At 39.0% G+C, this 27,437-nt stretch overlaps 3 protein-coding genes across 6 annotated transcripts in view; all 3 read left to right on the top strand.

Moving 5' to 3' along the window:
* LOC105423790 (transmembrane protein 114) overlaps window positions 1-27,437 on the top strand; it is a 517,194-nt gene that overhangs the window by 278,185 nt on the left and 211,572 nt on the right. For all 4 annotated transcript variants that reach the window (XM_089081259.1, XM_089081256.1, XM_089081257.1 and 1 more), the window contains one exon: window positions 22,746-22,817. In XM_089081259.1, coding sequence (XP_088937385.1) covers window positions 22,746-22,817 — 72 coding nt within the window. The remainder of the gene's footprint in view (window positions 1-22,745; window positions 22,818-27,437) is intronic.
* LOC148935628 (uncharacterized) lies at window positions 2,261-4,008 on the top strand. The gene has a single exon (XM_089081254.1). It carries the CDS (start codon window positions 2,776-2,778, stop codon window positions 3,952-3,954), a length of 1,179 nt encoding a protein of 392 aa, XP_088937380.1. The 5' UTR covers window positions 2,261-2,775; the 3' UTR covers window positions 3,955-4,008.
* LOC148935627 (uncharacterized) lies at window positions 10,803-11,771 on the top strand. Its single transcript, XM_089081260.1, has 2 exons — window positions 10,803-10,960; window positions 11,038-11,771. Exons 1-2 carry the CDS (start codon window positions 10,803-10,805, stop codon window positions 11,591-11,593), a joined length of 714 nt encoding a protein of 237 aa, XP_088937386.1. The 3' UTR covers window positions 11,594-11,771.

Below are 27,437 nucleotides of genomic sequence, written 5' to 3'. Positions count from 1 at the left end.
TAAATGATCTGCATCGGCCTTTCCAATATCTTATATCCTGGCGGCACGCTCGGTGAAAATTCGTGTATCGTGTGCACACTTTTGTCGTTGCTGTATGCGCCCGTGGTCACGTTGCACTCTACACGGATAATGTTTACGTTCATTATGTTGATCGACACGTCCGCTTCGTGCCATCTTCGCGGTTGCAGTATACGCCTCGAGAAACCCAGCAGCGATCCAATGTTACGAGGCTTGTTAAAGTTTATTCTGTAGGTGCATTTAATCTCACACCTCATCGTGTTGTAATTTGCGCGGAGCACTATCGGGTATTCTCCAATCTCGTCATCGCCGCGCGCGGTGTCACCAGCGTTACCCTCGGGCGCGTCGCGTCGCGGACGTTTCCGTAAAATCTCACGTTTCAAAAATTCATTTATGGCATGCAGTTCATACGACCCCTCGGGAATCGTAATTTCTGCATCGTCTTTGCCAAAATAAAATGTATTGTTCGAAGCGTTTACATTCGGTATCGTGTGATAAGTCTCCAAAATTGTTAGACCAAGCTCGTAGTCATCGTCGCTCAAATCTATGGCTGGAGAGTAATTTGTCGCGAGAACGCTGCTCTTCTCGCTCAGCGTAAGCGTCAGCGACATGATGGAAAAAGCGTTCGACGAATACTAAGACGCCGCGACATTTTGTCGGACTTTATAAATTCACGCGCGTCGACCGTTTTGGAGAAGAAACCACAAGCACAGCTGTCCGCAGACGCTCTGATCGTACGTCTGATAGGACGTTCGATTGTACTCTATCATAGCATCATCTCCGAAATATCGTATCAGTTCCTTGGGCGGTCGAAGATTACCAAAACTGTCAAAGTACATAACGCGATTGTTTCTCTTTGCGTACGCTACCCAATGAGTACCGGGGCCCGTCGTGTCGTCCAGATTTACGATACCATTTTCATTTCGACGCGCGCCGCTAATCGGTAATGCGTCACGCATAAAAATGCCTCTAAAGTACGGTACGCGCATACGCTTCGCCAGCTGATCCAATTGTACGTTGGTGGTTACACCCGTAGGTATTTTTATCGTCTCTTTGGCGTTTTTTTTCTTTTTTCGCTGTTACGCCTCGTCCGCCTTTGTACGGGGCAAGATACAGTCCTCGTCCGTATTTGTACGGAGCGAGATACAGTCCCTGTCCGCGCGTTTCCATCGCGCGACGTTGCAGTTCCTCGAGTTGACGTTGCGCGACTTTCCTGTCGTTTATCGCTTTCGCCACGCTGGCCGCTCCGCCGATTAAGGACCCGAGAGCGCCCAAAATTGGCAAAATCGGTAACACACCACCTCGTTTTGCCGTTGGAAGTGTTCGTTTCTTTTTTTTGCCGGCTTTTTTCTTCACCTTCATACCCATGCCGATCTTGGTCTTGGCTTTCATCGCTGCCCAAACGGCTGCAGCTGCAGCTGCAGCTTTCTCGCTCAGAGCCGAATCTCTCGCGATGACGCGTCCTAAGGCTTTATCGGCGAGTACCTTGTCCGCCGCGTGTCTGTCGGTGAGATCGTTGCTCTGAGAATACGCAATGTCGTGTTCACGGCACGCCGCGTCCAGTGGATTTATGCCCGTTTCACCTCTGGCTAATCGCTTTTTCAGCCGAGTACCCGGACCGCAAAATTGATAGCCGGGGATATGTAGTTCGAAAGGAAGCGCGTTTATCACTCGATTGAGCAGACCTCCAATGTAGCCTTCGTTTGACGCTGCTGCTGGCATAGGCCACAATCCTTTATCTTCGGTGCAGAACTGTCTATATGATCTCGATCTGACGATTGATTATAATGCTCGACACAGCGACGATAGGTTTGAACCTCCAAATCCGCCTTTATATACTCCGGAAGCTTGTCCCACACGTGATCGATATAATTACCGCACACGCGTAACAGTACGACCTTCGGTATATATTGCAACTGCTCAGCGCTCAAATCCCGAATATCGGAGGGATGCGACAGCGCGAGATACATTTTTGCTACTGAGCGATTCATGGTTTCGCGCGCCTATAAATAGGCGTTCGATCGAAGTCTAGATAACGCAGTGCGAACATGAAATTTGTACGGCAGCCGCTGACGATACGCGTCGCGAACTGTGACGAGAGAGCGCGAATAATGGGAGACATCGCGACGGAGCGCAAGCACGGTGAAATGTTACCGAGTACTATACGCGCTATCATTTGCGGACCGTCGAATTGTGGTAAAACCAACGGTCTCATAAGCTTGCTCGAGAATCCGCACGGTGTACGTTTCGAGAACGTGTATGTATACTCGAAATCGCTGCAACAACCGAAATATCGATACTTGGAAAATTTACTAACATCGATAGAAGAAATCGGCTACTTTACGTTCTCCAACAACAGTGACGTCATTCCACCGAGCGAGGCACGTCCCAATTCGATCTTCGTCTTCGACGACGTTGCGTGCGATAACCAAGATGCTGTGAGAGAATACTTTTCGATGGGCCGCCACTCGAACGTCGATTGCTTCTATCTCTGTCAGACGTACGCGAGGATACCTAAACATCTGATACGACAATGCGAACCTGCTGATTCTGTTCAAACAGGATGGTACCAACTTGAAACATGTTTACAACGATCACGTGAATACCGACATGTCATACGATGAATTCTGTGCGTTATGCCGCGATTGTTGGCAGCGCGAGTATGGATTTCTAGTGATAGATAAGGACAGTCCGCTTATCAATGGGCGATACAGAAAGGAATTTAATACGTTCGCGGTACCGTAACGTGGTTAATCGATGTCGATACGTGGAGCAGGCAACATGGATAACACCAAAGATCGCGAGAAAATAGCGAAACAGATTGCGAAAACGAGCGATTCGATTCGCAAAAAATATCGCACTTTAAAAATTGGTAAAATAGCTGAAGATACAGCGTTGGAGAAACGCTTCAAGCCCATCGTCGAACCTCTAAAACAGATTGTTGAAAAAACCGAGGAATCTCAATCGATTGAAAGAGAAGCAAAGGATCTCGGTATTAAGAAAAAACAAAAACGTGAAGACAGCGATGACGACAACGATAACGATATTACTACTACTACTACTACTGACAAGGATTCATATTGGACGGATGTTGGATGGTTGAAATTAACGCCGCAGTCTAAAAAACAACGTACAACGAAAGAATTGAAAACCGCGTCAGATTCACTCGTGTTCGAGTCTACACCGATACAACCATCGAAAGATCCACCGAAAGAACCACCGCTATTCCTGCAAAAGGAAGATGTTTTCGAAACAAAAGACGCCAGTGAACCGTCATTCGAAACAACCATCAAACAGAGTCTGCAAACGCAACAAGGTCGAGAAGCGTTGCATATTCAGCTGGGACCATTAGGGCAAAAGTACGTAAGCCCTCTTCTCGATGATAATGGAAAAAACAATACATTTGATCGCGTATACGGTGTTTATTTCGATAAAAACAGTGGTGCGATGCTTGGTGACAAGAAATTTGACGTTGACAAAAATGACTCCATAATCATAGACAATGTGAGATACAATGGTACACCAGGATTGTACGAATTGATCTTCAAGAGATTTCCCGATGACGCGGTTTTTACCGAGGATGATAAACAAACGTATAAAAGTATATTGTTAACAACAAATGCTCATAGACGTGGTCACAGCGCCCATAATCCCATCAAGGGCAATAGGGGATCCAAGTATATTAACATCATCGCTTCGCTCGTATCTACGTATGGAAGTAGCGGGCGTAAAAAGGGTGCAGGCGTGAGCAATATACCAACCGCCATGAAGTTAAACGACAACAAGATCGATTACGTGCATTGGGACGATCCCAACGAACTGGTGGATCGACTCCGATTGCTCGACGCTTCGTACCGAGCTGGTAACAACGCTCACGACAATGAGATGCTGTCGATCATCGAGGAACTTCGCGAAGCCAGCATTATTATAAATTAATCGCGTATCGATGAAACGAGCCAGTCGATTAACGTCAGTGAGGAAAAAACAATTTTAAATTGTATATCTTATCTTTACTATTAAACATCGTTGAAACATGCGATCCGATGGACGTGAAAAAAATGTTAGCTCCGAGAGGCGACGACTCGTTGAGGAATTGCACGCTCCGGCGAGAAGAAATTTTCCACGAAGACGTGTCATAATTCGGGGATACGACGATCTGTGGCAGGCTGACATCGTCGAGATGCGTCCGTACTCGAGTTTCAACAGAGGTCATCACTACATACTCACCGTCATCGATGCGTTGAACAAGTACGCCTGGGCCGTACCGCTCAAGAGCAAGGTCGGAAGCGAGACGGCTAACGCTATCGCTAAGATAATTCGAGAGAACGGAAGATGCCCGAGAAACTTGCAAACGGATATGGGAAAGGAATTTTACAATGCCGATGTGCAAAAACTCTTGAAAAAACACAATGTTAATCATTATTCCACGTATACGGTGTTGAAGGCATCGATCGTCGAGCGATTCAATCGCACGCTTAAGAACGACATGTGGAAGATGTTTACGCTCAACGGCACTTACAAGTGGGTCGACGCGCTACCGCGTCTCGTGTCAGATTACAACGCGCGCAAGCATCGCACTATCGGCATGCGACCCGTTGACGTAACTCCCGCGATCGCCAAAAGACTCTTGGATACGGTATACAGCGCGATAAAGATCGCAGGTCCAGCAAAATTCAAAGTAGGCGAATCGGTACGCGTGAGCAAGTACAAGACACTTTTCGAAAAAGGTTACACGCCAAATTGGACCACCGAGGTGTTTAAGATCGTTAAAGTGCAGCGTACTAATCCCGTAACTTATCTGCTCGAGGACTATCGCGGAAAATCGGTCGCGGGCGCTTTCTACGAGCACGAATTGCATCGCGCGACTCATCCAGACGTGTATCTCGTGGAGAAAGTACTACGCAGGAAGGGAGACAAGGTTTACGTCAAGTGGCTGGGATTCGATAGATCACATAATTCATGGATAAACAAAAGCAGTGTGATTTAATTCATTTTTCTTATTTTTATGATGTATTAAAAAAATAAATATACACTGTATACATGTATACAAAGAGTTTTTATTATTTTTTTCTTCCATTACATTTTTTAAACTATACTATATGTATGCAACTTACGAGAACACATGTAAAACTACATGTATTATAAACAATATATGTATTAAGCCGAGTATAAATTAAATAAATCGAAGAGAGAATTAAAGCTAATTCCTCAGCAAGCAGGATCTTGGTTGCTATTATAAAGTATATAAAATAAATTTGAACAACTAAATTTTATTGTAAAACTACATATAAAAATTACAAAAAATACATATATCTATACTACATATAAAACAGTATCGTATAAAATAGTATCGTATAAAATTACAAGAATACATACGTTCATACATACATAGATATGATCATTCATACATAGATATGATACATAGGTACGTACATACTTACATACATACATACATACGTGCATATATGCATCATATAAACTATATAAAAAAAATATAAAAATATATGTACGTTGTATAAACATGTATATATATATATATTACAATGGAATGTCCCCACGGTAACGTCTCCGTCGAATCCGGTACGATGTATCGTTTGTCGTCGTACGGACTCAGAGCGATTTTCGACTCGGACACCGTGTATACTTGGTGTAGCTTGGATCTTATACACGACTGGCGACGAGTCATTTCGATCTCTTCGTTCAAGCACCGCGTATAATCGTCGAACGTTATTGTTCGCGTTACGACGTTATTCTTTACACCTTTCGCCTTTTTAATGTCTTTTCTGCCGTCCACCCTCACCGCGTACATCTTCGCTCTGAGCCCGACGAATTCCGTCATTATCGCACCGTTATTCTCATCCTTCATTAGACCGGGTACTTTTTTATTCGCGAGAGGCATCCCGTACGCGTTGTCCGTCGGATAATCGCTCGTATCGAATCTAGCGATATCGCGTTTCATCGCCTCGTACACATCATCGCACTCGATGTGGTATACGAGACTGTCCGTGTCGGTGTACATGATCTTACATTTCTCGCGATACAGCGGTGACATGTATTCGTGGTGAAATTTGTACAAGCAGATTTTCGATATGTCGAGTATACACATACCCACGTAAATCGGCTTGTTGAATTTTATCTCGAGTTTACGCATTTCAACGGCGATTAAGTTTTCCGCAAAGACGCTGCGGCTGTGGAAATGTTTCGCGATCATTGCCTCCGCGCCATATCGTCCGTCCCATTTGGTCAAAAGTTTAACGTCGACGTGATTGCGCACATTTTCCATTGTTTTACCGAATACCGCGTTGTTCATTAATTTGTACAAATTTTTTTCGAAATCGTTTTTCGCGTACGTTCTAAAGTGTGTATTGAGTTCGATGTAATCGCGGAGCCAGGCGGATTGAGCAAATTGTAGTACGCGATATATCTTTGCGATACGAAGACCATGGCGCGTACATTGCTGCAGGTTGCGATAATGGATGACGTACCGCTTCTTATCGTATAACGTCGCGAGAAGTTTATTCTGCCGCGTGCCGGGTGGTTTATCGCGCGTCGGACAGAAAGGTAGGTCAGTGTGTCGATCGTGCAAATGATGCGGATACTCGAGATCGACCTCGAGAATATAACCCGTGGGCGAATCCGGAGCAATCGCGCTCGCATCAAAGTTCTCAATGTCTTCCATCCATCGAAATTCGGCATAGGGCAGCGGTTGACACATCGCCCATCCGTACAGATTATTTACGTCAAAGTACATAAGGTATGATGACGGTTTCGACGGGTCGTACGAACGCATGTACTTGTTATTGGCCTGCGCGTATCTGCCGGAACATTGACTGAGACCGCCGCGTATACCGCGTTCGATAAACATAACCATATCGATGTCGGTGAGCAACTCAAATTTTACGCGTGTATATTTCAACATGGCGTCCCACGTGAAACCTGGCAATGTGTAGTAATGCGCGGGATCGAGTCCATAACTCGCGACGCAACTTTCGCGGAAATTTTCGAAAACGTCGGCCAATAACAAGATATCGGTCTTGAGATATAAATCGCTGTATTCGCCGAGCGTCCGGATAGAGAATCGCTGCCAGACGTTCGCGGCGTGCGCGTAATCGTTCTCCGACACCGTGTCACCGGTCAACGAGCTATAGAACGATTCGCGCGGTGGTAGGTGCGTGTCCTGCAGCTTGTCCGCGCCACCCACGTATTCGTACGGAAAGACACCTTTGCGCGTCAACAAATCAAAATCTTCGTTTGAGACCGTGGAAAATTCGGAACGTAAAATTTTTAATTTTTCTTTCGTTAGAAAAGATGCCAATTTATCAAGGCTGGTATTTAAAAATTTGTACGAATCTATGAACCGCAAGCGTACGCAATTTCGCGAATCTGATCTCTCGGTGGTATCTTGAACATGTTTTGTAAACGAAATATATTTTTCTTTTGTTATCGGCAGCACGTCGATCCTGCCTTCGAACGCCGTAGCTATTTCCGTGATGATAAAGTGCGCGTCATAACCGGATAAGTTGTGAAATACTATGGGAATGCAATATGAATCTTTATAATTTAGATTACAATTTGAGTGCGCGGGACCACGGTAACGACCGGTAAGATGGCAATGATCGCGTACCTGCGTGTCGTCCGACGTAATGATTTCTCGCAAATGTGACAACGCGTCGCGCTACGATGTGCCTCCCACTGCTCTCTCGACAACGTTTCCATGGGGACATTCGCGGATAACAGAATTTTTACTTGATGCGCCAAATCTTCGAGTTGCCGAACGAACCACGCAACGCAATCTTCGTCGCGACGAAATTGATATACCGATAACGCGTTGTCGTACGAGCATCGCACGTAGTATCCGATGCTAAATACCTCGTGCTGCTGGTAGGTGTACGATGCGTCTTCCTTCTCTGCCGGTTCCGTTCGCCGTAGTACGCACTCCAAGTCCGCGTAAACGATGAATGGAAGTCGTTCCTTATTCTATAATGTGGTTCTTGAATTCGAGCCACTTGTCGTCCTCGCTCGGTAGTCGGATGGCGCAATCGTTCATCTTTTCGCAGTCCGTTGTATGTGATTGCAATCTTTCAGACGAACTGAAGTAATGTAGACATCTGCAAACGGAAAATATGATTTTTTAATACAACAACAATTTTATAAGATATTTTTAACAATTTTATAAGAGAAATAATAAAATTTGTTAAAATACATACCGGTCGCAAAAGTATTTCTTGCATTTCTTCCTGTTTATTTGCGAGCTCACAAGACGGGACAGATCTTTGATGTACGCAAAGTGCCCCGCGTTGTCGTCACGCGGATCCTGCACGTACAATAGATTTGCGTGCTTCTCCATCTTCCTTGATGTCAGCCATATCGGGAGAATCTCTTTTTCCTTGATACCGTAGACGTTGATTGAGATGTCGTTGAGATGTTCGAACTTCTTAATTTGGTTCAACGTCATCGGAAACGTAATGTCTTGCAAATTTAACACTGTCGTATAATGCGGGTACGACAATTCCCGATTTGTATTTCTTTCAGCCGGATGCAGAGCCGCGACCACCGACCACGCGAAACACGCATTGTCATTGGATCGTACATTGATCACCGCTCGCTTTAACATAATTTCCCGCGGTAATTCGATGTAACATCCCGCGTGCATTGGATTATATTTGTTCACGTTTACAGTCAAATTTAGAATTCGCGACAACGCCCATCCACTGTCGCGTTCTTGGAATTCTTCGAGCGACGCCAACGTGGGTTCGATAACGTACTGCTCGTACCACTCGTCCAAATTTGACACTCGAAAGAGTTCACTATTTTTAGTGTTTATATTTTTGTTCGCGCGTTTATCGCCCGTCACAAACTCGCCGTTAAATGCAGTGTTCACTTTCACACTATCGTGTCTTTGTACAATGTCTCGCACTCGCTCGAGCACTACACCACCAGCGTCTTCTAAAAATTGTCGCGGCTCGATATAGTCCACATTGATCACCGCACCAGTCAATATACGGCTTTCAAATGCCGTATCGATTTCTCGTCAAACGAGAGATCCATTGTCTCTACTGGTGCTCGCGTACTCATCACCAACGTGCACGAAACGTCTTTCTAGTTGTACTTTTGCACCCGCGAGTCGCGCGATCCTCGCCACCGCAGATTGTCTATTTGCAACGGTGAGTCGAGGACGCTTAACACGGCTAAGTTCCTCGAGTTGTTCGATGCACTCCTCACATCGTTGCAACCACGCGAAACACTCCACCAAGGTAGCGACTTGGCTGCACTGCTCCAGCAGCTCGTGTTCCACTCGCTCTAGGAGTTCCATATTGCAAAATCTTGATTCTTTTAAATTGTTGTGCTGTCTCATCAAAACAATTTTATATTTTTTTACTTTCTTTTTTTCTTTTCTCTATAGCTGCTTTAACTCGAAGCCAGTATATAAAGCGTTGTATTTCCGACATGTCCGGAGATTGATGGGAATAGAACAACCATATATGATTATCTTCGCTTCTTGGAATTATCTCTGCTACTTTTTGCCGCGAGAGAGGTAGTAATATATTGTATGCGTGTCCTCTATAATGATAATATGTGCACGCTTCCAGAATTATTTCCGCTCTCTCAGAAGGAGCGGAGAAGCAGAGAGTCGAATTGTAGCGTCCCTTAACTCTTGGAGACGAGACTTGGGGACGAGAAATCGGGAAATGGGGAGTTGAGGTATAGTGTCTCTTTATAAAATACACCGCCACGTTCACTGGTAGATGAGAGATTGAATCCCATAACGGAGAACTTGTTAATTCTTCCAATGATCTTTCCATATTGTTTTTATATCACATCACACTCTTCCACTTGTATATGCCTCGTTCACAATGTTGTCTTTTTTCAATTTGTGCAAATTGGGCACATGTTGCATGGCATTATCATACAGACGGACTGTTGGCAATTGGAGCAAAATCGGCTGTTTAGAGCATTGAGAGTATCTATCTCGTGCTTCCTAACGGCATACAATACTCCAATGTCAGTGTCCGCCAGACGAACCATGCATTCGGCACACAGAGTTAGTGCACTACCCGTTGAATAATAAAATTGTATTGAACAATACTTTTTATTATTATTCAACGCAAGGAGTTCCGAACGGGTGGCAATTTTTTCTGCATAATCCGTAAGGTCATCACTTTGATCACTTATGTAATTACTATCGTCAGACAATGCGTGCTCTTCGTCTTCAATATCAATGTCAATATTGTCAATATTGTCAATCTCTATTTCTTCTTCATTTTCAAACACTTCGTTCACTATATTCACAAAGTCTTCCTCATCTATATTAAACACATTTTCTATATTTAACACATTATCCATTTTCACCGTCAACTATTTTTTTCACACACATTAGACTTCCATCTACTGTGATCCTGCACACCGCATGACCCATTATATATCATCGACAATTTCTTTGTCCCTTGTCGCAGCATCATCATAGGTCTCCCTAATTTGTTTATAGCAGCCGGAGTATCGGCGCTTCTCTTGACACGCCGCGACACGTACGCCGATTTCGGCGAAAAAAAACCATCATAAGTCTCCCCGATTTGTTTATAGTAACCGGAGTATCGGCGCTTCTCTTGACACGCCGCGACACGTACGTCGATTTCTACGAAGAGCTATCTTTTCACGAGCTCTTCCTAGAAAACAAAATTTGAACGTCATCGCGCTCCTTTGCGAACATGTCGCTACATGTTTGATTGCAACAATGAAATTCCTAGAAAAAAAAGGGGGGGAGGTGGGGGGATTAACGGTTTGCCATGTCAAAAAATTTACGCGATCAGTCCTCCTCCATTGAACGATCTGCACGACAAAAACGGTACTCCGCTCCTCCATCATTCGAACAACACGCAATGTATTCCACCAAAGGAAGCAGCGCACCGTACAATGGCGAAAAACAAAAGAAGGAATGTAACGCGTAAGTTTCACCTGCATTTTTTTATTTTTTTCTCTTTTTTCCAATATTGTGCAATATTATATATTTAATTTCCACAGTATTTCGGTGGAGCGTCGCGCAGTGCGCTTACTGAGCAGACGTTACACTCTGACGGCTATGGGTTACAAATTTCTGGAAATTGGAATCAACGTTGGTCCACCGAGCTACGTGGAGATCGCTCTGGGAGATCATCGGGAACAGGAATTGATACTGTCTCTCGAAACGTGGAAGGGACTCTACGAGCAGCGATGGAATATCTATAAATTGCTGCGAAACGATTACAAGGACAATTTTATAAGTGTCGGACCGTTAACCGTCAGAATTTGTCTGATGAACGACGTTACACTCGTACGTCTTGAATCTTTGAACGTACGCGTAACAATGATCGAATCGACCCTGCGCCGTATGTTTGATCTGGACGAATGTATCGATGTGACGTTCGATCGACTCGTCAGATTCGTCGATACGATCGATACCAAGTATACGCGATTCTCCAACATCGCGTCTGTTGTAACAGATCCCGAGGAAGTGCCGAACGCGATACGCGATTGTGATACATTCGATAGACGTCAACTCGTCGATTGCGAGCTGTTAGCTTTAGTTTTTAGTGTATAAGAAAAAAACATGTGAATAAAAAAATTTCACACTTAAAAATGTATTCAATTTGTTTAAAAATATAAACATATATAATATGCAAAAAAACATATATTTCTTTCATTTCTTTCTTCCCCACCATAAAATAATTAGAAAAAAATAACATTCGCCATAAGAGAGAGAGAGCCTCAACGGAAGAGATAATACGAGAGAGATATTTATTTTTTACTCGGCGGCGGGCGCGGCGGTGGCGGCGGCGGCGGCGGCGGCAGTGGTGCCCCCCCCTCCCCCCTCTGACGTCATGTCCACGCGCAATTTTTTATATCATCTTCGCCGCCCATTTTGTTTATATCGCCTTGCTATCTTATCCTATTTGTTTATCTCACCTCGTCTTTCTTCACTACCCCCCCCCGCGGCTCAGTTTAAAGGATCGCCGCCTCGGACTTTCCCCTCCCCTCTTCCCCGCGCCGTCCGTTCCCCCCCGCACACCCGCACCCACCTCAACGCTTCTGAGTTAGAACCCGCCTAGTATACCTACTATTGCTAATTCACATTGCAACATACACACACACACACACACGCGCGCGCGCGCGCGCACGCATGCACGCACATATGTACACGCACCAGCAGGAATGGTGTCCTGCGCTCGGCGCGCGGCTGCTACACACGAAGCGCGAAGGAGGTCGCGGAGCGGGGAGAAAAAATAGGGGGGGGGACAATTCGATGTTCCATCCTTAACGCAATACGCGCGATCGAGAAAGAAAGAATAATTGGACGTGATACCGAATTTCGGTGTCTTATCGCTGTCTCACACACTCGACGCTAGTGTGAGTGAGAGACCGCGATGTCTCTATACGTCGCGCTTTTCTTTTTTCATCTCGTTCTGATTAATTATTGATTATTTAATGATTATTTATTTAATTAATTGTTTTAATATGATTATTAATTGTTTAATTATCGCGTAATAATTCTATTATTATATATTTTAAAAAAAGTTATGTGTAAAATTATAATTATCATTGCGGGTTTTGACATTGAATGTCTTACATCTATCTGAAGCAACCGATATTAAAAATTAAAAAATAATGAATTCGCGAAATTTTTTTATTATTTTTTAAAATAATTTTTTTTTAAATATATAATAAAAGAATTATTACGCGATAATTAAACAATTAATAATCATATTAAAACAATCATATCAAACATGCGCGCTTCGTGTGTATGTGTAGCAGTCACACGCCGAGCGCAGGACATCCTGCCGGTGCGTGTACACATATAGATCACATATATAAACTAATAAAACCGCTTACCAACTCGATTAGTAGTAACTCGATGAATTGTCCGCACCGATAGCATATGTCTCATTCCACTTAGAATTCATTCGATATATAATTCTACATGGTTCTACGCGTGTAACATAAAATAGCTGCACATGCGTAGCCGAAAAATCGTCTTTGTACATTATATAGAGGGTGATTTAAAACAACCGTTTATCCTTAAAAGAGCATATTCTTAACTTTATTCTAAGACAATTTTTTTTACTAAAATTTTATCCGAAGCTTAATTTTTAAATTATAAGCAGAAATAGTTTATCAATTACGGGCTAAGTATAGAAGATAAACAGGGACGACGCAACTCACTGTCCGACGCGGATGATTACGCGGAGCGCACACTGTGATCAGCTGCTTTGCTACGAGGCACAAACACACATGCACATTCGCGCTCGCATGCATGCATACATACACGCACGCACATGCACACGCATGCACACACTTATCTTGTAAAAAATCGGTGTCTTTGTATCTGGCAAAAAACGGATAGATAATTACTCACCGTGATAGCAACTCTTTTCCATGCGACGAATCTACACCGAATAAATCAAAGTTTTTCTTTCTTGAATTATATCAATACTCACACACTCGATTGATTTATAAAAATCCAAATTTATTGGTCCTTCACTATTAATCGCTATCGATTAATTATTTGGCGACTGAGAATTACTCGAATTAAATAGCGCGTTATATACAATTAAAGAAATTAGAAATTTTCTTTTTCTTATATATTATATCACATTATCGACACGTTTACTGACGCACTCGATCGATAAAATAGGGCCTTTACGAATGAATCGATTTCATCAGTAATAATCACTATCAGTTAATCATTCGGCGAATGAGAATATTTGATGAAAAAAATACATTATGCATAATCACAATAATCAATTTGTTGGTGACTAAATAATAAATTTAATCTGTTGCACCGAATTGTGAACGAACTCGACATGTATTACTAATCAATATATTTGCGAGCGAGATAACAAATGAGAAATCACGACGTGTCATTTGCTTATTAGGTAGGATAATATTTGATATTGTATAAATAGACAAGCATGCGAAAAGACGAGGAGTCGAGATCGAGTAAGTGAACTGCAAATTGTAGTAATACACAAAATAAAGACTTTAGTTGGAGAAACGATTCGAGTATCTATTACAAGCCCGTACACGGTTCTTCGAGTCGGATTGAGAATAAGGCAATTAACAATTATGATTAACGATTAAGCAACTGCGAAGATGAGCGCGCAAGAATTACGCCGCTAACGAGAATATATCAAGGCAAAACAAACACATATTTGTCACAAATTTGTGAAAAACGTGGCAAACCAGAGGACATCGCCGAGCATCGAAACAGTCTCCGTATATTCAAAAAAAGAGTAAGTGTACAACGAATTTAATGAAATACAGCGGCAATTGGTATGCGTTATCGAGGAGAATGAGCTGCCAATTGAAGATTAACGAGAAGACAATGTATTTGAAGAACGATACGTAGAATTGAGTGCAACATTGTCGAGATGGACTGCTGCAATTAAACCGACTGTAAGTACAACTAATGGTGGCGAATCACTTGAACAAGTAATAGAGCAGCAGACAGAAGTAATTAGAGCGTTAGATTGAAATGGTTCACAAATCGATACCAGAGTCAAACTGCCGGTAATCAATTTGCCAATCTTTTCAGAAGAAATAGAGGACACGGTTTTTTGATACCTTTACCGATTAATTCATAACAGCGATTTATCGGCAATTCAAAAGTTGCAATATTTGGTGCACTGACGGGAAGCGCGGCAAAAATCATCGAATCAATCGAGATTTCGGCACAGAACTACGAAGTAGCCTGGAATCTTCTAAGAAACATTACGAAGATAAGAAAGCTTTAAAACGAAGGCATCTTCAATGTTTATTTGAAGCACCTAAGAACGAGAATCAGCCGTTGATATTCAAGAACTAATAAATCATTTCCAGAAACATCTTCGAATTGTAAAATCCATGGAGTCCACAAGTGAAATATGGGAGGATTCTTTGATACTATATATAGTGGAGAAGAAGCTGGACAGAGTTACTCGGCGCCGCTGAGAAGAGAGTATGGAAGGTCGACAAACTGTTACAGTCGATTTATTATTTGATTTTTTACAGCGACGTGTGCAAATGCTTGATCGACTGGGCAGCGCATTCCAAACAGAGGAATCGAACTATAGAGGAGTGGCAGCGAACTCCAAACGAGGCAATGAAACACCGAGGTCGTTAGGGAGAATTGACAATTCGAGAGTCGCTGGGAGAAACGAGGCCTCAAGATCTGCAGGAAGAAGTGAGGCAAGGACATCTAGAAATAATTAAACTGTAAGTGTAGCCGTGTCAACAGTTGTTCTCGGGCGCTGTTTTATACGTGGTCCTCATTTGATATATTCGTGTGAAAAAGATTTTTAAATCTGTCTGATTTTTAAATCTTTCTCTGCGAGAAAGAATTGATGAAGTTAAACGATTGAAGCTTTGTTTTAATTGTTTACGGAACGATCATTTTGTTAGCGCTTGTAGAGCGAGTTCCTGTCGACAATGCGCGAGGAGGCATAATACATTGTACCATACAGAACAAGAAGAGCCTCGAGTAGACAAGGTTACTTCAAATGTTGAAGTGGTTAACGGAGAAAGTCGCAAAACCAAAAAAGCAAACGTTAATTTGTCGGTACATCACACAACGAGTCGCGCGAGATTTGGCGAAATCTTAATGTCAATGGCAATACTATACGTAAAGGACGCGAACATGTTTGATCAACCTATTTGCGTTCTTCTTGATAGCGCGAGCGAAGCGAATTTTATAACAAGAACAGCCTGTGCTAAATTAAATTTAAAATTAGGAGACATTCACGAGACAGTCTCGAGCATTGATAGTTTGATTTGTATGATATATCATGGATGTCAAGTAATGATAAAATCAAGAATATAACCATTTATCTACATTTTATTTGGTAGTGCCGAAGATTACTAGAGAACTGCCTTTGGTGGCAGTTAATAGTGATGCTTTTTCAATAACTGACACGTTAAATTTAGCCGATCCGCAATACCACCGTCCGAGTCAGATTGACATGCTGTTGGGCAGCGAATTCTTTTTAAAGTTATTAGAACCTGCGAAGATTGAGCTCGGAAATAATTTGCCTATATTATAGAATACGAAATTCGGTTGGATTATTCCAGATCGCCAGCACAATTCATAAAAAGGAATTAGTCAAATCAATTGTTTAATTATGCTCTTTAAATAAATCTTTAGTTAAATTCTGAGAAATCGAAGATTGTTCGAGTCGCGATAATGTAATTTTATCGAGTGAAGAACGAGCATACGAAGAAATATTTAAAGGCACTTATACGCGAGACACAGAGGGCAGAATTGTTGTACGATTGCCTTTCCGAGACAATAAGCATAAGCTTGGCGAGTCGCAATCGATTGCGGAAAGACGATTGCTCTATTTAGAACGTAAATTTTGAAGTAATAACATGTATCGGCAGTTATATATAGAATTCATGCGATAATACATAAGTCTAAGGCATATGACCATCGTTCCAAGAATTACTGCTATGACAAGCGAGGCTGTTTATTTACCTCATCACGGCGTTTATCGCGAGTCATCTGTTAGCACGAAGCTTCGCGTTGTTTTCGATGCCTCGTCTAAGACTAGCTCGTATCCATTGGGATTGGCGAGTCCGATAATCATAAAAGCAAAATTGATAATGCAATTTACGTGGCAAATAAGTCTTGGTTGGGATGACGATTTACCGGCAGGTGGTTTGTGCTAGATGTGGCTAGAATATGTCCAAGATCTAAGGAAAATTCATACAATGCGAATACCGAAACAGATAGTGGGCGTTCGAAATCCGGTGCATATCAGTCTGCATGCGTTTTGTGACGCATCAGAACGAGCTTACGTGTATTTAGCAGGGAGCAATTACGTGTATTTAGCGTGGGAGCAATTGATGATGCAAATCGAGTTGCGTCGAGATTGTTATGCACGAAATCACGTGTGGCGCCCGTTAAAAAATTAACCATCCCGCGATTGGAGTTATGCGGAGTCATTTTGTTGGTCAATTTGATGCGGATTGTTCGTGAGTCATTAACTATTAGGATTCATAAAATCTATACGTGGAGCGATTTGTCAATTGTTCTTACGTGGATCGGGTGAACCGAGTCGGCAGAAAACATTTGTCGATAATAGGATCAGCAAAATCCAATCTATCCTGCCTAGCAATCATTTAGGACATGTTGCAGGTACAGAAAATCCCGCGGACTTAATCTCTCGAGGCAATAATTTTGACAATTTTCATAACAATTCATTGTGGTGGACAGGTTCATCGTGGCTTTCGGAATTCAAAGATCCATATCAAGGCAAGGGCGAACTTTCCGATCAGGAATTTGACATCATACAATCGGAAGAAAAGGGAAATATGCGAGTTTTTGTTGCTCGAGCTAATTCCGAATCGATAATTGAAACAATGTTTTTTAAATTCTCATCATTAACTAAAATCGAAAGAATACTTGCTTGGTGTTATTGATTCATTACGAATTCTAGAGACAATTTCGAGAACCGCAATTTTGGTAATTTATCCGTGAGGGATTTGCATCTGTCGCAATTAAAATTAATTAAGCATGTTCAAGAGCAGTTTTTTGCAAGGAAATTGGATGATTTAAACAACGATCGCGTAAATAGGAGCAGCGCGCTTGCACATATAAGTCTATTTTTAGATAACGACGGGATTCTCAGGGTGAGCAGCAGGTTGCAGAGATCCGCTATTAATCATGACAAAAAATATCCGATTTTGCTGCCGGCAAGATGTCGATTTGTTGAATTATTATTTGAGCGAGAACATTGTCGTATGCTACATATCGGGCCACAAGCTTTGCTTTCTTCAATTCGGGAAAGATTTTGGCCTTTGAACGGCCGCAACACTGTTCGTAGAAGATTAGAAGTTCGTAGAATAACAAGGAGATGCGTAACGTGTTTCAGGGTTAAGCCAAGGTTGTCAGATCAAATAATGGGATCGTTGCCATCTGATAGGGTTATCGCTTGTCAACGAGTATTTTCGATAGTGAGAATTGATTATGCTGGCCCTATTGTTACAATTGCGAATAAGGGCCGAGGACAAAGAAGTCGCAAATCATATATTGCATTGTTCATATGTTTTTCGACCAAAGTGGTTCATTTAGAAGCAGTCAATGAGTTGATCGAATGCGTTCTTGGCTGCATTGCGCCGCTTTGTGAGCAGACGAGGTTATCCGTATAAAAAAATTTATAACGACAATGTCACTAATTTCGTCGGCGCAAAAAGAGAGCTTGAGAAATTATATCGGACAATCAGAACATTTTCTAAATCGATAGAGGAGTATTGTACCTCTCAAAGCATAGAATGGAAATTTATTCTCCCCCATGCGCCTCACATGGGTAGTATTTGGGAAGCAGGAATAAAATCATGTAAATACCATTTAAAAAGAGTTGTTGGCAAAACGCGACTCGTTTTCGAGGAACTTATGACTGTTTTAGCTCAAATTGAAGCTTGCTTAAATTCAAGACCGTTATGTCAATCCTCTGATCCTAACGACTTGCAGGCTTTGATGCCCGCACATTTTTTAATAGGGGGACCGCTTATTAGCCTGCCAGATATCAATGTATTAGACGTCCCTATTAACAGAATTGACAGGTGGCAATTGACTCAGCGTATAACTCAACATTTTTGGAAGCGATGGAGTGTCGAATACTTAACGTCATTGCAGGGCAAATGGACGAAAGAAAAAATCTAGCTGTTAATGACATAGTTTTAATTGTAAGCGACAATATGCCACCCTTGCAGTGGAAACTTGGCAGAATAATCGAATTTCATCCGGGAATTGATAAAAAGGTTCGCGTGTTAATTATTAAAACCGAAAATAATGTTATCAAGCGTCCAGTCACTAAAGTTTGTAAATTGCCTATCGATGAAAAATAAAATTAATCAGGATTAATTGGGCGGGATGTTGGTGACTAAATAATAAATTTAATCTGTAACTGTTGCTCCGAATTGTGAGCGAACTCGATATGTATTACTAATCGATATATTTGCGAGCGAGATAACAAATGAGAGATATATTTGCGAGCGAGATAAACAAATGAGAGACCACGACGTGTCATTTGCTTATTAGGTAGGATAATATTTGATATTGTATAAATAGACAAGCGTGCGAAAAGACGAAACGTCGAGATCGAGTAAGCGAACTGAGCAAATTGTAGTAATACACAAAATAAAGACTTTAGTTAGAGAAACGATTCGAATATCTATTACAAGCCCGTACACAATTATTTATAAACACACACATCAACACATATCAACATTTTTATGGATTTACGCACATGATCAATAAATCGAAAAATTCACAAATAATAAATTACAAAGTAATAAATTACATTTAATTATTACCGATTAATCGGCTGGTTTTGAAATCACTTGATAAAGACGCGTTACATACACGACACACGTTACTCGATGAGAAGTTCTGTTTGCACAACAATAAGCAGTCCATAGATTGTAGCAAGTTATGTTGGACTAGCGCTGTCGTACAAGAACTTGATTGGTACAAAACGCTATCTTATGATTGGCTGAACTCTCCGCACTGAGAATGCGGTAATTACGATAAAATAAAACGTATAATATCATATGATATTCCTCGTTTTCTTTTTTAAATAAATGAATATTAATTGCATATTTTGTGTTTCTTTTTACTTTCTTTTCAAACGAGATATCTGCATAAGAAAAATAATTTCCAAAAAATTAATACGCTTCTTTTTCAAATGATCATTTCGATCGTTGCATACATAATAACAATAATATTTTAACTTTAATTTTAAGTATCATACACATCATGTTGAGATGTGAGAATTATTTTTAAATAACAAAGAATAAAATTATAAAATTAATTATAATATGTAAAAATGTCAATCAGTTAAAGCGTTTTAAATCTTTACTTTAGTTTTTTCTTTGGTTTGTTTGTGCAAATATGAGATGTTCTACGTAGAAATGTAGTGTCGCTCTGAAAAGAGCGGATTGGTCGCCCTAAGAAGAGCAGATTGGAACAATTTTATAGCAACATTTGATTTTGATTGAGCATTTTATGCTCAAAGTGACCATCATCCACTTTAACGCAAGCTCTCATGCGTTTTAATAAATTTCTTTGGACGTCTTCCATTATGTCTTCTTCAATGGCCCAAATAACATGTCGCAATCTTGTATCTAACTCGTCGACATCCTCGGGAAGCGTTTTAAAATTTACTTCCTTGCAATACCTCCATAAAAAAAAGTCTAGTGGGTTGAGATCTGGAGATCTTGGGTCAACGTATCGGACCATATCGACCCAATGCCCAGGAAACTGTTCATTTAAATAATTTGTTATAATTCTGGCGTTGTGTGGTCTAGCACCGTCTTGTTGAAATAGGATCTTGTTTCTTTCAATTAGCGGTACTTCTAAAAAATCTGGTAGATTTTCTTTCAAAAATTGCACGTATGTGCATTTCGCTGGTTAAAATAAAAGAACTACCGAAAGAACTACTGGACCTAATATCTGAGTTCTCATAATTCCAAAAATCCCATAAATCCTACAGATTTATTTTCCAACGAATCTGAAAGTTCCTGAGGTGCGTGGCTCTGAAATTTTCCTCACTCCACAAATGCATGTTATGTGAATTGAAAATTCTTGTGTGAATAACGATTTATCACTGAATATACACACTGAATATACACGAGAAGCGAATTTGGGATTTCGTCTGACGTTTCAGAAAATTTTCGCAGAATGTTCTTCTTAGATAATAATTCTCAAGTCATAAATGTTGCACACATGTGTTGAAATGCGTGCAATTTTTCTTCTTGCAATATCCTTTGTATTTTGCATATGATAAATTGTTCCCGAGCAATCCGAATACTCGTTTTCGGATTTTGCTGGAAAGTATGTACAACTGTCGCCATATTCCGCAAATTTCTTGCCTCGCGATCTCTCCTAGTGTCGTGTTTGGGAGGACATTGCCAGTTTCGTATAGCCTTTGAGCAGCTCGAAGTATAACAGGAGTCGATATCTTGCTCGATTTGAGTATAATTCGGCGTATCGTCTTGCAACAGCGTGATATTGCCCATAGCACTCACCAAGTGTCATCAGCACATCGTAATATTCGTCATTCGTAAATATTTCGATGTCCTGATAAAGACGTTCTTCCAATAATCGAAGGATTATTGAACGAAGTATCGATCGTCTCATTTTATTGTTGTGGCCGAGTGGTGATCCACTCACTTTTGGCCCCCGAGTAATGTTGAGAAGATCGTTCCTTGCCAACACGCCGTTGTTTATGTACTATCGATTTATTGATTAGAGAAATTTGACAGAGATTCGTGCGAGACGATTTTGAGAGGTGACGCGCGAGCAGATTGTATCATAAGCGCCAAATTGTATCATGAACAGTGTAATTAATTGTGCTCATTAAAGTTTCTTTTTTATAAACGGCCTCTATTTATTTACGCGTGTCGCGTGAATGAGAGTTGTGCGACTGACCGCCGCGAAAGCACGACATTTTTGGGGGCTCGTCCGGGATAACGGACAATGGACGTCGCGTCAGGAAGTGTTAAAAGGCCAATCGAAAACGATGAGACATGAGGATCTTTCATAAGGAGAACGAGTCGCGTGGCGAGGAAAAGGATTTGCACGCGCACGTCGGAGAAGGACGAGATATCAAATGGAGGCCGTTCTTCGCTCTATTTCATTCGTAAAGGCCTTATTTTATCGATGGAGTGAGTCAGTAAACATGTCGATAATGTGATACAATATATAAGAAAAAGAAGATTTCTAATTTTTTTAATTGTATGTAATGTGCTGTTTAATTCGAATAATTCTCAGTCGCCAAATAATTAATCGATAGCGGTTAATAGTGATGGACCGATAAATTTGGATTTTTATAAATCGAGTGCGTGAATATTGATATTCAAGAAAGATATTCAAAAAAGAAAAACTTTGATTTATTCGGTGTAGATTCGTCGCAAGGAAAAGAGTTGTTATCACAGCGAGTGAAATTATCTGTTTTTTGCTAGATACGAAGACATCGAATTTGTACAAAGTAAGTGTGTGCATGCGTGTGTGTGTGCGTACGTGTATGTGTGCATGCATGCGAGCGCGAATGTGCATGTGTATTTGTGTCTCGTAGCAAAGCAGCTGATCACAGCGTGCGCCCCGCGTAATCACCTGTGTCACGGTGAGTTGCGTCGTCCCTGTTTATCTTCTATACTTAGCCCGTAATTGATAAATTATTTCTGCTTATAACTTAAAAATTAAGCTTCAGATAAAATTTTGGTAATGGAAAAATTGTCTTAGAATAAAGTCAGGAATACGCTCTTTTAAGGACAAATGGTTGTTCTGAATCACCCTTATAGATGCATAAAATCATCTCTCGTATATTATTGCTGTACTATTTGTTTTTAATAAATAGGTTAACTGTTAATTACTGTTTGTATTTTGTATCTCTCCTAATCTCTCTTCGAATCCGAATGATCCGTCACGCAAAGTATACGTATACAAAAGTATATAAAAGTTAGCTTTATATTCAAAATTAAAACTTTAAAATAAAAATGCTATGTTTTTTATTCTATGTACAATACTTTTAACTGCCTACCAACTCAAAAATTTATATTATGCAATAATTAATATACAAATAACAGAAAGGTTTAATTTTAATGCTCTAAAAGCTCTGTGCAATAGATCTATTTCACTTTTGTTAATAGAATACATTTTTGTCAATAAATATATTAACAAAATAATAAATTTGCATTTATATATGTTATTATTTCAGAATGCGAAAATGTAAATATGTTTCCAACGGAGATGGAACTGAAAAGGGATCCAAGTTTAGACACAATATTGAGTGAGTATATTAATCTAATTTTATCAAATTTTATATTTATAATAGATATTTATCTATTTATAAAAATAATAAGTTACTTATTACTTGATAGTTAACTTACAAAGAAACATAACCAACCGTCTCATTCAATTTTAATAATATTCGAATATGACACGTATTAAAATATAGACACGTAGAAGTAAGAGACACGTATTTTTTTATAATGTTCTCAGTGTTCTCACAAGTTAAGGGCATGAAAAAAATCAGTTTTTTTCTTCCTGAGTATTGTCCAGACAATCAAAAATATGAAAAAAAATTTTAAACAAAATTGAACATTTATTAGCAGATAATAACAAATAACGATCTCTCTGAATGAAATCACAATCACAAATTAGAAAGATAACATAGCAAATTGAGAGTTAGAGAGTTATTTTAAAAGTTAAATTGAGAGTTTAGAGAGTTGCAGGTTTTGTGGTGAGAGATTTAATTAATAGTATAAAGTTACATAAAAGTAGATGTTTCAGCTCACATTTGAACATCTTTGAATATCTTCAATATAAACCTCCCCGAATAATAGTGATGTCGTATGTATGTAGGTTGTAGTACAAAATTTCACGTTGGTCCTTTGGTAAGGATACTCATTGTACAATGTGACTTCAGACAGAACGGTTCTTTTATTTTACATGTTGTAGTGTTCTTCTTGTAATGTATCTCTGTAATGTATTTTCTTGTAATATTAAGCATTTTTTTATGTTTGAGAAGAACGCCTATACTTTATATGTACTTTTTATATAAGAAATATAATTGACATTTTTTTTATATAACAAATACTTTTGTTAAATATCTATATATAGTCTATAATCTATCTATATTTAATATATTGCTTAATATATATGTTTAGTAACAATTTTCTGTAAAAATAACATAGAAATATCTTTAGCACCTTTAAGCCATTGCTTTTTTGTAACTTGCGCATCATTAATTTCAATCCAAGTTCTAGATGTTCCTTCTTTATACTTTTTACACATACTCGTATAATGACCCTTTTCGATACAAGTTCCATGATGAAAAACAGCATTTATAATTTTATATGCTTGTCCAGTTAATATTTTAGTACAGCAAGCTAAATTTGTGTGGTATTTTTACTCACTTATCATCCTGTAAAGAAAACTTGAAAAAAAAAAGAAACTGTTGTACAAAGTTAAAAAATAGGATCTATCTGATAATATCTTTTAATGCTTGAAAAAAGAAAAGAAACTGTACTAAGTTAAAAAATAGAAACTAACTGACAATATCTTTTATTTTAAAGAAATAGAAGCTAAGTGATACGTATCTCTGTATTCTGTATCTTCATTGAAGAATCTTTTTATTTCAACTCATGTGGTAATAGTTTTAATTCTTTAAAAAAAATTATGTTATGAAATTATTATATTTAATTCAATTCTAGTTGTGATCAAATTAAAAAATAAAATCTAAGTGCTAGTATCTTTGTGATTTTTGTATTCATTGAGGAGTCTTCTATTCTATTCTAACTCAAATGGTACTAGCTTTAATTAAAAAAACAAACAAATTTGTTTCCACATTGCTAATTCAACTCAAATGATATCAAAGATTTGATAAAAGATTTGATATCAAAAATGTGGCAAGTTAGTCTTATTACCTCAAAAGTTAAACGTACAATTGCTTTTACAAAATGTAAATTAATCAATGATGTAAATTAATCAATGATTCGTATCTTTATATTCTCATTAAAATCTTCTTATTCTAAAAGTGATAGTAGCTTTAATTCTTCTTATTCTAAAACCCAAGTGATAGTAGCTTTAATTCTTTTAAAAAAATAATAATATCATAAAATTGCATTTAATTTAATTAATATGTATATTATCTATATAAAAGATTTTATATCAAAAAAGTGGCGCCAAGTTATATTCTCATTACCTCGAAAGTTAAATGTACAATTGTTATGATATCATAAAATTGCGTTTAACCTAATTCCACTTAAATATGTATCTAACATAAGTGGTAATAGCTTTCATTCTATCTCAATATATGTATACTTAATATTCCGACATAACCTTCTGTAAAGAATTTTTAAATACATGTATATTTGACGAAAGTTAAATGTACAATTGCTTTTAAAAAATGTAAATCAATCAATGATTCGTATCTTTATATTCCCATTAAAATCTTCTTATTCTAAAATCCAAGTGATAGTAGCTTTAATTCTTTTCAAAAAATAATGATATCATACGAGGGTAGTCTGAAAAGTTTGAGCCTAACATAGAAACAAGTATTTTTTCGGTTAAATATAGTTTTATTTTTCAACATAATCTCCTTTTAAGTCGATACACTTTTCCCATCGATAATCTAACCTCTTTAACCCATTCAAATAGTAGTTGGCATCTTGTTCCGCAAAATAGGCGTTTACGTATGCGATGACCTCGTTCGATGAAAATCTCTGTCCTCCAAGCGAAACTTTAAGCTTAGGAAACAGGAAAAAGTTGCTGGGGGCCAAATATGGTGAATACGATGGGTGGTCAACCAATTCGAAGTGCAGTTCGTGAATTTTGGCCATGGCGACTGCCGAAGTGTGAGCAGGTGCGTTGTCTTGATGGAACAGTACTTTCTTCTTCTTCAAATGCGGCCGTTTTTTTGCAATTTCTGCCTTCAGCTTATCAAGTAATGATGCGTAATACGCTCCCGTTATTGTTTTACCTTTTTCAAGATAGTCGATACACATAATTCCGTGACTATCCCAAAAAACAGTCACCATTACCTTCCCAGCTGATGGAACCGTCTTCACCTTTTTCGAAGCAGATTCATCCTTTGCAGTCCACTGTTTTGACTGTTCTTTTGTCTCTGGAGTGTAGTGGTGAATCCAAGTTTCATCTACAGTTATGAATCGACGCAAAAAATCTGACTCGTTTCGCTTGAACCGCTCCAACAGGAAATGTTCATTGGAAATGTTCATTCGAATTCGTTTTTGGTCCAAAGTGACCAAGCGCGGCATCCAACGCGCGGATAGCTTGCACATATCCAATTCTTCAGTCAATATATGACAAACGCGTTCTTTCGATGTGCCCATAGCCTCTGCTATCTCTCTAACCTTGATTCGACGGTCGTCCAGTACCATTTGGTGAACATTTTCGATGTTATCAGCGGTGGTCGCAGTTTTTGGTCGTCTCAAACGCTCATCATCAGCCAAGCTAGTACGACCACGTTTAAATTCAGCTGCCCATCTTTTTACGGTGGCAAATGATGGGGCAGAGTCCCCGTAAACAGCGTCCAACTCGATTTTAATTTGCTCAGGCGTATTACCTTTCAAATGTAAGAATTTAATCACGGCACAATATTCAATTTTTTCCATTTTTACAAAAACACTGATATCGACTGACACAAACGACTGTCAAACAACAACTGAGCGTCCAAAATGGCTGAAATTTTCACAAAAGTTTTTCAAAGCATATACCATTGTAGTACTAGAATGGTTTTGACGAGTAACGTCATCTTCGTGTTGAGGCTCAAAACTTTTCAGACTATCCTCGTAAAATTGCGTTTATCTTAATTAATATGTATATCATCTATATAAAAGATTTGATATCAAAAAAGTGGCACCAAGTTATAGTCCCATTACCTCGAAAGTTAAATGTACAATTGCTTTTAAAAAATGTAAATCAATCAATTCCTATCTTTGTATTCCCATTGAAATCTTCTTATTCTAAAACCTAAGTGATAGCAGCTTCCATTCAATCTCAATATATATATGCATAATATTCTAGCATATCCTTCTGTAAAGAATTTTTAAATACATGTATATTTAAATCGAATGGAAAATTTAATTACAAAAACTTAAAGAGGTAATAGTACAAAATGAAAAAAATTTAATTTAAGTAAAAAAACTTTTATGTAAAAAAAACTTGGCGCGGCTAGACCTTGATTGAAATAATAACAAAATAAAAATGAGAAATTTTTATTTAAAAAAATAATGACAAAATTTAAGGAACATTGCGACAGCAATAAAAATAATCATTATGTGTATATTGTTCGAGCAATATAAGATTGATATAAAATTAAGTTTATTTGTTACAAAGTAATATGACGACATATATTATGTGCAAAAAACTGTATTCTTATTACTTTAATGCTATTATTATATATATGTTATTACTATCACTTTTAGAATAAGAAGACTTCAATGAGAATACAAAGATACGAATCATTGATTGATTTACATTTTTTAAAAACAATTGTATATTTAACTTTCGAGGTAATGGGACTGTAACTTGGCGCCACATTTTTGATATCAAATCTTTTATACAAATGATATCATTTGAGTCGAGTTGGCAATGTGGAAATAAATTTGTTTTATTTTTTAATTAAAGCTAGTACCATTTGAGTTAAAATAGGAAGACTCCTCAATGAATACAAAGATCACAAAGATACTAGCACTTAGATTTTATTTTTTAGATTGATCACAACTAGAATTGAGTTAGATATAGTAATTTCATAACATAATTTTTTTTAAAGAATTAAAACTACTACAACATGAGTTGGAATAAAAAGATTCTTTAATGAAGATACAGAATACAGAGATACATATCATTTAGGTTCTATTTCTTTAAAATAAAAGATATTCAGTTA

The sequence above is a fragment of the Pogonomyrmex barbatus genome, unplaced genomic scaffold, assembly GCF_055798465.1.
Source record: "Pogonomyrmex barbatus isolate J1 unplaced genomic scaffold, ASM5579846v1 scaffold4, whole genome shotgun sequence".
Taxonomy (NCBI): Eukaryota; Metazoa; Arthropoda; class Insecta; order Hymenoptera; family Formicidae; genus Pogonomyrmex; species Pogonomyrmex barbatus.
Note: the sequence above shows the minus strand (reverse complement) of the source record. Positions and strands in the feature narration are given on the sequence as shown.